The sequence below is a fragment of the Carassius auratus genome, unplaced genomic scaffold (assembly GCF_003368295.1).
Source record: "Carassius auratus strain Wakin unplaced genomic scaffold, ASM336829v1 scaf_tig00214282, whole genome shotgun sequence".
Taxonomy (NCBI): domain Eukaryota; kingdom Metazoa; phylum Chordata; class Actinopteri; order Cypriniformes; family Cyprinidae; genus Carassius; species Carassius auratus.
Window position 1 is genome coordinate 347,771 of NW_020527593.1, and position 12,218 is coordinate 359,988.

Consider the following 12,218-nt stretch of genomic DNA (forward strand, 5'->3'; position numbering starts at 1 on the left):
TATATATATATATATATATATATATATATATATATATATATATATATATATATTATTTATTATTTTTTTTTGTATGCAATTCATTCCTGTGATGGCAAAGCTGAATTTTCAGCATCATCTCTCCAGTCTTCAGTGTTGCATGATAAAAAAAAAACAAAAAAAAACAAGGCAAACTAACAAAAACACATTCTAATACTCTGAATTCAGAAATCATTCTAATATGCTGATTTGGCAATGTGTGCTGCTTTTATTTATTCATTTAGAAACCAATATTTATTTTATTCATTTTCAGCTAAATGAATGCAGTACATACTGTTGACATTACATAAAATTAATCATAAACTGAGATATTGCATTCCTGTAGCTCAATAGTAGATCATTATGCAAGCAAGGCCAAGGTCATGGGCTCAACTCCCAGAGGATGCATGAACTGATCAAGTATACCTTGTAGGCAAATGTACAGTAAATCACTTTGGATAAAAGCATCTGCCAAGTGGATGAATGTAAATGTAAAGTTGATTTAGGAAAATGTCCTTCATGAACATGGAAAGGTTGACTTACAAACTGATATCTTGCTGTGGTTGTCTTTACTTGGCAGCATCTTCACCCCTCTGGACTTCAGTTCTGTCATCTTCTTCACTGGAAGTCAAAAGAATTATAACATGTTTATTTGAAAGCAGGAAAGATTAGGAAAATCCTGAAAAAACTATAATCATTGGCCAGATGCTTGCTGGGCATTACAAATCATGAACCGCATTGTAATTACAATTACAGTCTTTCAAAGAAGCAGTCACTCTTGTGCAAAAAAAGCCTATTGTGTGTGAACAAAGCGCAGCATGTTTGTTGAAAAAGTGACAAAATAATGCCAGCATGCACTAGTGCGCGCGCACACACACACACACACACACACACACACACACACACACACACACCCACACAACCACACACACACACACACACACACACACACAGACCATCATTGTTTTATGCTACACCGTCTCAAAGCATCAGCACTTAAATGTTATCAAAAGAAAATCAGCATTTAGGTAAGCATTTGTAGATATTTACCAATCACAATCACCTGTTTCAGCAAAACCAAATAGTAAAAAATCAATTAAAATCAAACATATTGATTAAATAATATTTGCAACTACTTTAAAGGTGAAGAGATTTTTTTTTTCTTCTATTGAATGGCAAAATCAATTATTTAAAACATGCTGATATATATATATATATATATATATATATATATATATATATATATATATATATATATATATATATATATATATTTTTTTTTTTTGTGTGTGTGTGTGTGTGTACAATATGCAAATACATATTTATGTACTTTCTTTTAAATTTATTCATTTTCATTTATTTATGACAGCCACAGTGTCCAGATCTGCAGAACATACAGATGATTATATATAAAGACAAAAAGTATGTTGCTTAAAGATATCCAAACATTTTTCTATTATTGGCTCTGTAAGACTGTTTAAATATGTCTTTCTCAAAAATCGCTAAAATCGAATTTATTTTTCAAACTCCAGCCCTGTAATCCCATCCCATCGCTTTGATCTGCTTATGGAGGAGGTGAAATTCCTGCAGATTCCTATAGCTGATCTGACTTATTCCGCTCCTCTGCTCATCTCCTCTGAGTGCTGACCTTTGAACTTGAGTGTGATGAGAGTGCTGCTAGTAGCACAGCTGGTGTGTGTCAGTGTGTGTGTGTGTGTATCTCTACGTGTCAGGAGAGGGGGGTATTCATGACCTTTATCTGACTTAATAACACTTAACCAAAATGATTCAAATAATATGATTTTAATTCTAGCAGCAGATGGGGAAACTCTGCAGGGCGCATGATAGGGATGGGCGATATATTGCATGCAATTGTCAAGCACATTTCTTCAGTAAAGCCGGTTCCCTGATTAGCGGTAAATCACCATCACCTGCTTTCAAATGGAGCTGCATTTAATAGACCGAGCCGTAGATCACTGACAAGCTACACAATATCACGTTCATTATCGAAGGCGATTCATCTGCGATAATGAACGTGATATTGCGTAGCTTGCCAGTGACCTACGGCTCTGTCTATTAAATGCCGCTCCATTTGAAAGCAGTTGATTTACCGCTAATCAGGGAACCGGCTTTACTGACGAAATGCGCATGACAATCGCATGCGATATATCACCCATCTCTAGCACATGATAACTACAGAGAGCAAACCATCGCAGTAGACCTACAGTCAATCTCTGCACTTTTTTTTGCAGGTTTTCGTCACCGGATGTCATTTTGATGCTCCGTTTGAACTTCAGCAAGTCATCTTCACCACATCTAGATGCCTAAATGCACTGAGTTGCTGCCATGTGATTGGATGATTAGCAATTTGTGTTACCAAGCAATTGAACAGGTGTACCTACTAAAGTGGCCGGTGAGTGTATATGTGTGTGTGTGTGTGTGTGTGTGTGTGTGTGTGTGTGACAGTACAGTACAGACCAAAAGTTTGGACACACCTTCTCATTCAAAGAGTTTTCTTTATTTTCATGACTATGAAAATTGTAGAGTCACACTGAAGGCATCAAGGGCTATTTGACCAAGAAGGAGAGTGATGGAGTTCTGCGCCAGATGACCTGGCCTCCACAGTCACCGGACCTGAACCCAATCGAGATGGTTTAGGGGTGAGCTGGACCGCAGACAGAAGGCAAAAGGGCCAACAAGTGCTAAGCATCTCTCCGGGAACTCCTTCAAGACTGTTGAAAAGTCCATTTCAGGTGACTACCTCTTGAAGCTCATCAAGAGAATGCCAAGAGTGTGGAAAGCAGTAATCAAAGCAAAAGGTGGCTACTTTGAAGAACCTAGAATATGACATATTTTCAGTTGTTTCACACTTTTTTGTTATGTATATAATTCCATATATAATTCCACATGTGTTAATTCATAGCTTTGATGCCTTCAGTGTGAATCTACAATTTTCATAGTCGTGAAAATAAAGAAAACTCTTTGAATGAGAAGGTATGTCCAAACTTTTGGTCTGTACTGTATATATTCTGTGGTGTAGTATGTGTTGTAAATAAAGGCTGGCACATATCTAGCTTTCTCCTTTTCATTTTCCTTTCTCTATCTCTCCCCTTTCAGTCTCTTCAGTCTTTTTCCAGATGTTTCTGACAGCCAGAACCCCTGAGCTGTTTCTGTCTTGTTACATAGACACAAGTAAAGGCACCAGTCCCACGACAGCCCATCTCTTACCTTGATACTGAGCACTGAAGCCTTTCAGTTTGTGGTTTCCATCGGATGTGAAGTGGAGTCTCAGCCAGTTCTTGCTGCTGATGATGGGTGATGGCAGGTGTGGACCAGTAAACCTGTAATGTTGAAGAGAAGACAGGATTTATTAAGTGTAGTTCACTTTCTTCTCTCTTTCTCTGTGGAACACTAAAAGAAAGCATGCAGTTACAAAGAACCGAGGCTTTCAAGCTTCAACAAAGCAACATATAAGTGGTCCATGTGACTCATATGCTATATTCAAAGAAATCTGAAGCCATTCCATAACTTATTGTAGACAGAACGGACCAGACAGAAGGTTATTTTTCAAAGCTCGAAAGCTTTAGGCCCCATTCACTGTAATTACACCTAGCAACCATCAGTCCTCAGAACTTCTCATGTTGTGTTTTTAGAAGAAGAAACACAGTCATAAGGGTTTAAAACCACAAGAGGGTGAGTAAATGATGATATAACTCCACTTTGGAGAAAACTATTATTTTAACCTAGAGAAGAAAATAAAAATTCAAGTACAAGCATATTTCACAACCACATGGAGTCTAACAATTTAAAACTGTGCAAGTAAACCAACACCACGTCAACAAAACAAACATAGACAGACATAAAACACCCTAGTTTCAAAGTAATTAGCATGCAATCGTTCACATGTGAAAAAGAGCCATACAAACAAATTAGCATTTGTATTCCCCCTCCTTGTATTGCTCAATAACAACCCACCAGCCCTAAGCTTAGATGTAACAATGCTCAGGTCTTGGGATTGTCAGAATTAGTGTTAATTACTCAGAAAAGACAGACACAGTAGGACAGCTTTTTTATTGTAGAGAGCATTAATCACATAAGCTGAGAAGAAAACAAAGTTGTCTGCCTAAGAAACATAAGCTTATTCTTCCCGTATTTTCCAAACGTCAGATTTGGCTCAATAAGCTCTACAAACAGAAAGAAAGACAGACCTAAAGAGGCAGGGAGAGACAAAGAAACATGTATTGGGAGGAACAGTTTTTTGGAGCTTAGTCCAGCATATCTGATGCAATAATATATTTTTTAACAACTTCATCTCAGAACAACCAAGCCCACCAGCGCTGAGCGCGAAGGGGATAAAAATGGGTCTGAGTCACTAGCACTATAGCTCTTTTTGCAGACGAAATCATAAATATTTAATCAACTGCATGCAATACGTGTGTCTGCTGCTTATGACGTAATGGCTTAGACACTGATTTTTAATATATTTCTCTCACAAGCCATCAGTGACACAAAACAGTTTGTGAATTACAAACCACCAATATAATGGCTATAATGATTTGGCAAGGAATATAAGGAACATGCAGACCCTGATTAGATGAAAACCAATGGATTTTTATTTAATTATCTGCATAATCTTAAGTAAGTCATAATGCAATGTCATAGAAACATATGCATATGACAAGTTATTTCTGATGATTGTGAATGCAGCACATTAAATTCATTCACTCGTCAGTTCAGGTTCACGACCAGCAACTCTTTACCTCCACACTGAAGCCAAATACGATTGCCAATATAAACATATCAATCTAACATTCCCTTGTCTATGTGTTTTTAGTCAATGTCTATTAGTCTTGAAGACATCTATATGCTATGTCTACTCCTAAATGCATCCTGTCTATCACTACCTGTAACCACACTAGCCATTTTCAACTCATTAAGAACAAAATAAATAAATATAAAGGCCTAAATTAAATCTGTTCATCATATAGGTGTTCATATGTCTTCATAAAACCTGAATTAAACTGATAGGTTCATATGGATTTGTTTTGCAATGCCTTAATGGATCTTCAAAGTTTTGGTCACCTGGACTTTCAATGGAGGGACAAAAACTCTCAAAATAGATTATTTGTGTTGCAAATAATAACTTAAAAGTTAATTGGGGTTGTAGTGAGATATAAATGAGTAAATGGCAGAATTTTGGGGAATAAAAAATCGATACGCTGTGATATTCATGCCCATTATTGGATGATTCACAGTTTATAATTCCACACACATACGACAAGACCCCCCAAACCACTTTATTTACCCTATAATAGCAAAGAGGCTGAAAGCTGAAAGAGCTTTTTCATTACAGATGAGCCAAATTGAGCCACATTGTGTTGAAGATGGCAAACCCAGAGAACTGGCGCAGAGCAAAACGTTTCCTTTTCAAGCACATCTCACAAGAAAATGCCATCCTTCTGACAGGCCAAATATGTGCTTTGCCTGTTTTTCATTTTCCTGCTCAACAAAGACAGTGGTGGAGGAAACACATTGAGTCTAATCGGAGTGAATAAGTCGGCTCACAGTGTTGTAGTGAGAGTAGATTTTCTCAAATGGCAGGCGCGTGGACCTGTTGTAGTGTCAAAGCTTGAAGCCCAAGGGTGTAATCATGGAGAATGAAGTGTACCACAGCACTACTGATGCATCGGTGCCTGTCATAATGCTGTGATGCTAAAGCAGCAGGGAATCACATAGTCCTATTTTAACACACATTAGCGCAGTTGGGGCTCATTAACTAAAACAGGCCCAGTGCTCTCATGGGACACAGGAACAAGACTGACAGAACATCTTCATCAGTCATCCAGGGGATTGGCCAACTCGTTCTCCTAGGACAATTCAGTTCCACTGCGCTGAAACTTCAAGAGAAGGACATATTAGTAGGATTTACAGCTATGATCATGAACTTGATGTGAACCTCCACCCTGAATACACAAACACTATCACATTTAAATAAAGAAGTAAATTAATAAAGATACCATTCACTATAACTCTCTCTCATATATATATATATATATATATATATATATATATATATATATATATATACATACACACACAGATGCTGGTCACATAATTAGAATATCATCAACAATTTTATTTATTTCAATAATTCCATTCAAAAAGTGAAACTTGTATATTATATTAATTCATTACACACAGACTGATATTTCAAATGATTATTTCTTTTAATTTTGATGATTATAACTGACAACTAAGGAAAATTCCTTACATTGGTGGTTTGTAGCCCGATCCCTAACTAAACTTTGTGTTCCTAATACAGTTGACAGTTAAACAGTGACACCCAATATATTGTTAAAACCATCTTCACAACAACTGATGGGCATAAAGATGGAGAGAACAAGATAAATGCCCTCCACAAAATCAATCACCTACAGGGCCACCTTTATTGAAATTAGTTATCATCCTCTAAAGCACATTATTTATTTATTTATTACTTATTTATTTTTTTCCCAATTCTCGAACCACTTCTTCCTTTGAGGCCTGCTGGAATAATGAAAGTGGCGTTGACTTCTGACTACTTGTCACATGACATCAAACTTGATTTACGATGGCAACCACCAGACAGTTTAAGTGAGTCCCTGTGCAGATTGCATCTTTTATCGTGTTATTGCCAGCTTTTGTTCCGATATAGACCCTTTTACAGTTGGTAAACAAGGTGACGTATTTGTGTGGGTGGGGCTTAGCTGGAGGCAGAAAGATTCCCCTCAGCACTTGAACAAACGGTAGCTAGCGAGTTTTCTTAGCTTGTTTTTTTTAACAATGGCTGGAGAAAATCTGAATATATCTGCTTTATCTGAATATTTAAGGTCACTCACTGTCCGGGACCGTGATAATTATTTGAAAAAGTTAACTTTAACGGACGGAACCAGATTGGTCGACCAGTACACAATCACTCATTGGATGGACGATCTGACAGGATTACCTCCGATTGAGTTGCCTGACATCTACACTTACCTGATAGAGAAACCGAGCGTGTATAGTAAAGAGAAACTGAGGGTGTATAAATCCTTAGATTAAATAAAGAGTGACATTACAGTAAATTATTATTAAGATGTAAATATTTTCTAGAAAAAAAAAAATTCTGAAGACTGCAAATTAATTATAAACTTTCTGTATTTATTCTTTCTTACCATGTTCTTAAATTCCGGTCACAATTAATCACAACAATGTATATAAAATGTTCTCTGTCGATTCTGGCAACCAACAACACAACAAGACGACATTTTTACACTCCTTGAGAAGCCGACCCTGTGTTGGTTTGTATTAGCTGCCTCCAGTTTTCCGTTTGTTTTGCCTCCAGCTAGCGCCGTGACGTACCTCTGACGTCCGCGCAAAAGGGGTCTATAGATATCCCACTCTGGAACAGGTGGATATACATGGATCACATCGAGCTTCTGTTTCCACACATTAAGATGGATTCACATCTATCTGTTATTAATCTATAATTCATTACTTTTCTCATTCACTTTCTGAGAGCAAGATCTCAAGATATTTTCCACAATAAAAATAGTTTAGCATTGTCTGAACTGTTGTTTTTCGCAGTATAGAACTATGATTTGTAAAACAGCTGCCGAAGCTTTGTTGAAATATTAAATACACTCTTCATAATCATATTTTAAAATGAGTGTGTTGACTGATCCTTAGCCAAGATTTTTCTCTAACACAGGAACAATATATTTTTCATAATTACATGGTAATTACACCAAAGCTGAGGAAACCATGTCAAAATGTTTTAATCTTTCCAGATTATACAAAACAAACAGAATTCTTACAAAGTGAAGCTCCACTGCAGAAGTCGAGAAAAAGACTGGAAGTATGTGATTTTTTTTTTTTTTTTTATTATAAAATATTGTAGAACTGTCTCTCTCTCTCTCACACACACACACACACACACACACACGTGTACCAAAAAGGTATAAAATTATGACAATAAACTTACTGATCCTTTGTAAGTAAATAAACACATCTTGACATTGCAAGACAACAGCAATGAAAATAAAACCAACAAATAGTACAACAATGCAATAATTATATTATTGCTCTCTAAATGCTCTTGCATGTTGTATGCTCGTAGTTTCTTTTGTGATATGAACTGATATAGGCAACAGCTTACGCCACTGCACTTATGCAATCAATTGAAGAGCATGTGCTACGAGCACAGTATGATGGATGACAAGACAAGAAAATGTGTTTTTACTGACATATGGCCTGACATAATCTCATCTGACCGCAAGTTCTACAGATGCTCCCTTGTCACTTGTACTATTTCCATGCTCGTTTGACTAGCATCTGGTGCTGAGGCGAAGTTGGAGTGTGCCTCTAGAAAGTCTGCCATTTGATGTGGTCATAAAGGCAATCTGCATCTAAATAAAAGCAATTATTGTCCAGAAAAAAAAGAGGCAGAAGCAGCAGTTGTGAGTGGGATGACCAACCCTAGCTCTGCCCCTGTGTGAAATGTTTTAATGCGTTAAACAGGAAAAGAATTGCATGTGTTAACGCATTAATTTTGACAGCACTAATAGATAGATAAAATCTAAATAATGGATATACAGTAATACATAAATTGCCCACACAGAAGCCGTCTCATTCATTACATAACCATTTTACAATTTAATTAAATAAAAATAAAAATTTTGGCTATAATACACAGTACTCAAAAAATAAATAAAATAAAAAAACTTTCCAATCAAAATTAAATTTTTACTATCAGAAGACAATTTTAAATAAAATGCAACCATTACCATAAATAAATCATTAAAGCATTTGATTGACAGTGGACATTTTTTGAAAATGAGACATGATGACCTTTATCCCATTCCCATTCATATTCACACAGATTTAATTATCTCACAGGTGCCTCGTTGGAGCTGATAAACTCAAAGGCAGGCCTGGAAATATCCCAGATCAATCTGACACCAGACAGGAAATACTACAGTGGTAACTTGAAAGTGCACTCATGGACATGAGTTAAAAGCCAGAACTGCACAATGAGATTATATGTATAATTAAGTTTACCAGGGAGACTTACTTTCACCGTAAGTGAAGCTACATACACAAAACATGAGTATATAAGTAGTGAAGATGATGGTGCAAGTCAAGCACATAAAACACACTTCCCCCATTGTTTCCCCACAGCCATAATCTTTTTAAAGAACCACTCTCATTCTTTTTCTCGCATGTCCATCCCGCAATGCAGCAATTGAGATGTCTATTTGAGTTAAAAAGCAATTCAAGCTCAAGTCACCCCCATTAACGTATAGTGATTATCCCAGGGAATGAATCAGGATCGTGTAAGTAACAGAACGGGGGTGGTATCGGAAATGTCATTATAGATTACAGCACTCATAAATATGCTATTAGGGCAAGCTGAAAAGAGCCTGATGACCCTGGCGTCACCCCGTCTCACTCTTTTATTTCCTTTCTTTTTTTAAGAGAAACAATTTGCACCTGGCAAAGAGGTCTGAAAGTCAAACATGGACTAATGGAAGACGCTTTAAGGGCATCACTGCAAGTCCAATACCCTTTTCCACCCTCGTTCTTAGTATTAGATTTTGCTCAGACGTGCCTCAAGAGTGCAGCTTCAAATGAGTTCTTGATCCCCATCCAATGAACTTCCTAGATTAATCGAAAATTTCTATAGCATCGGAGTGGGGAATTCAAGGGCACAGGACTCTCATGGACATCGAGTCGGCACTCAGTTTATCGTCTCAATATCAATACATGGTTAAAAAAAAAAAAAAAAAGGAAGATTTTAACGAGCCAGATGGCCTAACAACAAAGATTCTGTTTCTCGCTGGTCAAACAGAAGGGTTGAAATTGTGGCGAGATGTGATTAAGTTCTTTATGTATGATCCCTCCATTTGCTGTCCGTGTTTGATGGCAGACTGCAGTGGTCTGCAGTGGTAGAGGTTGATTTTGGGATCTGTGGCACTGCACAGTGCCTGTCTCACACACAGTGGCGGCTTAATTGCAGATACTTAAGCAGATCAATCACTCCGCTGTTTTATATTCTGCTCAGGCCCAGTGGCTGAGCATGGGTCAGGGTGACTTTAAAGCTCCAAAGTTCCAGTATTTTAATGACTATGAATCATAAGAGAGCGAGAGAGAGTGAGAGGTGAGTGTGGAAAGAGTGTGCTCTAGTTCTGAAGTGACAAAACAAATCAGACTCCCAAGCACTGAGTCCAGAGCTGGGAATTAGGGCTGGGGAAACAAGAGAATTTGGCATTGGGCAAAAGCTTTGACCTTCATGTGGTTTATTCCTGCTGCTTGTGGACTGTTATTAGATTCACGTAGAGTCTTCAAAGTCTCTCCTGTTGAGTTTACCAATCACCAATCACATTTATGGCCTTCAGTGAATGATTACAGGTCAAAAGAAGAGTTGGAATGGTGGCAATGAAAGCTGAAGAAAAAAAAAACAAAATGTAATATTTGATCCCCTACTGATTTTGTAAATTTGCCCACTTACAAAGAAATGATGAGACTGTAATTTTTATGGTAGGTTAATTATAATGGATAGATACAGAATACCCCCCCCCCCCCCAAAAAAAAAAAGCCAGAAAAAACACATTATATAAAGGTTATAGATTGGTTTGCATTTCAGTGAGTGAAATAAGAATTTGATCCCCTACCGAACAGCAAGAATTATGGCTCCCACAGACTGATTATGTGCCCAAATTAAACGCAGATTATTCCTGCCACTTTAAGAGGTCACTCCTAATGTCAGCTCGTTATGTGTATAAAAATAACCTGTCCACACAATCTGTGTCTTCCATTCCAACCTCTCCCACCATCATGGGAAAGACCAAAGAGCTGTCAAAGGATGTCAGAGAAAACACTGTAGATCTGCATTAGCCTGGAATTCCGCGATTACTTTTCATGTCAATGGGAGGGTTTTGTTGCGAAAAACCTGGAAACCCTTCTCAGATGAATGCGGAGCTTCAAAAGCTCATGCTTGCAGGCATACCGGTGTTACGGTGATCCTGTTGCTGATGTCACACATGACTTCTAAACGCAATTTTTAACTGCCACATTTCTATTCACGATCATTCTGGTAGCACATGAAGGAACCATTAGTGAAAAAAGGCAGAGATAATGGTAGCTTTAGCAACATAAGCCTTACAGAGAGCCAAGATGAGAACACTGAAGATGGGTCATGGATGGGTCTTCCAGCATGACAATGACCAGAAAAACACTGTACATTACAGTAGCTGTGCAAACTGTGTAAGGGTAACATATTTTTTAATAAAAAAAAAAAAAAAAAAAACATATCACATGTGGTTGAAAGAGAAAACATGTGGGGGAGGAGTCTGAGAGAGTTTGGAGAGGAACTGATTTCTATTGCACCATCATCCATTATTCATGAGATGCCCTTTGGCTCCACAGCACAGTATTGTTAAATCTTGAGTAGGCTTTTCTTTCTTTCTTTTTTCTATTTTTTTTTTTTCACCTTATTTTCTTTTTACAGAAAATACAATATAGACCCTGATTGAAAAAAATTGCCCTCTGGATGGAGCAGGCCTGGCCTCAAACTTTTTTTTTTTTCATCGATCATTTCTACATCCTATGGTTATTGTCTGTCTCTTATCTCTTCCTAAAACATGGCGCATAAAGCTATAAACATACAGACGTACATCATAAGTAGAGATGAATTGATATATTGGCCAACCTGATCAATCATGTAATATTTGTCCTTTTTTTTGTCTCATTAACAGAAGGGTTAGATCTCTCTATCAGTTACAAAATCAACCAACATCCTCATTAATGGAAATGGATTTTATTTTCTTCTTTTTTTTTTCTACCCAAAAATGAAAATGTCTTTTCCATTCAGTTACAAAGGACTCTGGATCTCTAAAGCTTTTAAAGGTTTAATATTTTTCCAAAAGATCTGACTAAAAAGCTCTCTCTCTATGTGTGTGTTTGTGTGTGTGTGTGTGCTCTTGTTTTTGTGTCATATCAGGACACAACTCTGTATAATGACATGGGTATGACATAGGTATTACAAGGAGAGGGTGACTTATGTGGACATAACCCATGTCCCCATGACGCCTATGGGATGTCCCCACTTTTCACAAAAACAAACGTGTGTGTGCGTGCGTGTGTGTGTGTGTTTGAAACTGAAACCCAAAACCAACCCTGTT

The 12,218-nt window shown here is 37.3% G+C and overlaps 1 protein-coding gene across 1 annotated transcript in view; it reads right to left on the reverse strand.

Moving 5' to 3' along the window:
* LOC113091748 (CUB and sushi domain-containing protein 2-like) overlaps positions 1-12,218 on the reverse strand; it is a 269,603-nt gene that overhangs the window by 129,436 nt on the left and 127,949 nt on the right. The window contains exons 6-7 of the mRNA XM_026257372.1: positions 3,247-3,359; positions 562-639 (exon numbers count right to left, since the gene is read on the reverse strand). Coding sequence (XP_026113157.1) covers positions 562-639; positions 3,247-3,359 — 191 coding nt within the window. The remainder of the gene's footprint in view (positions 1-561; positions 640-3,246; positions 3,360-12,218) is intronic.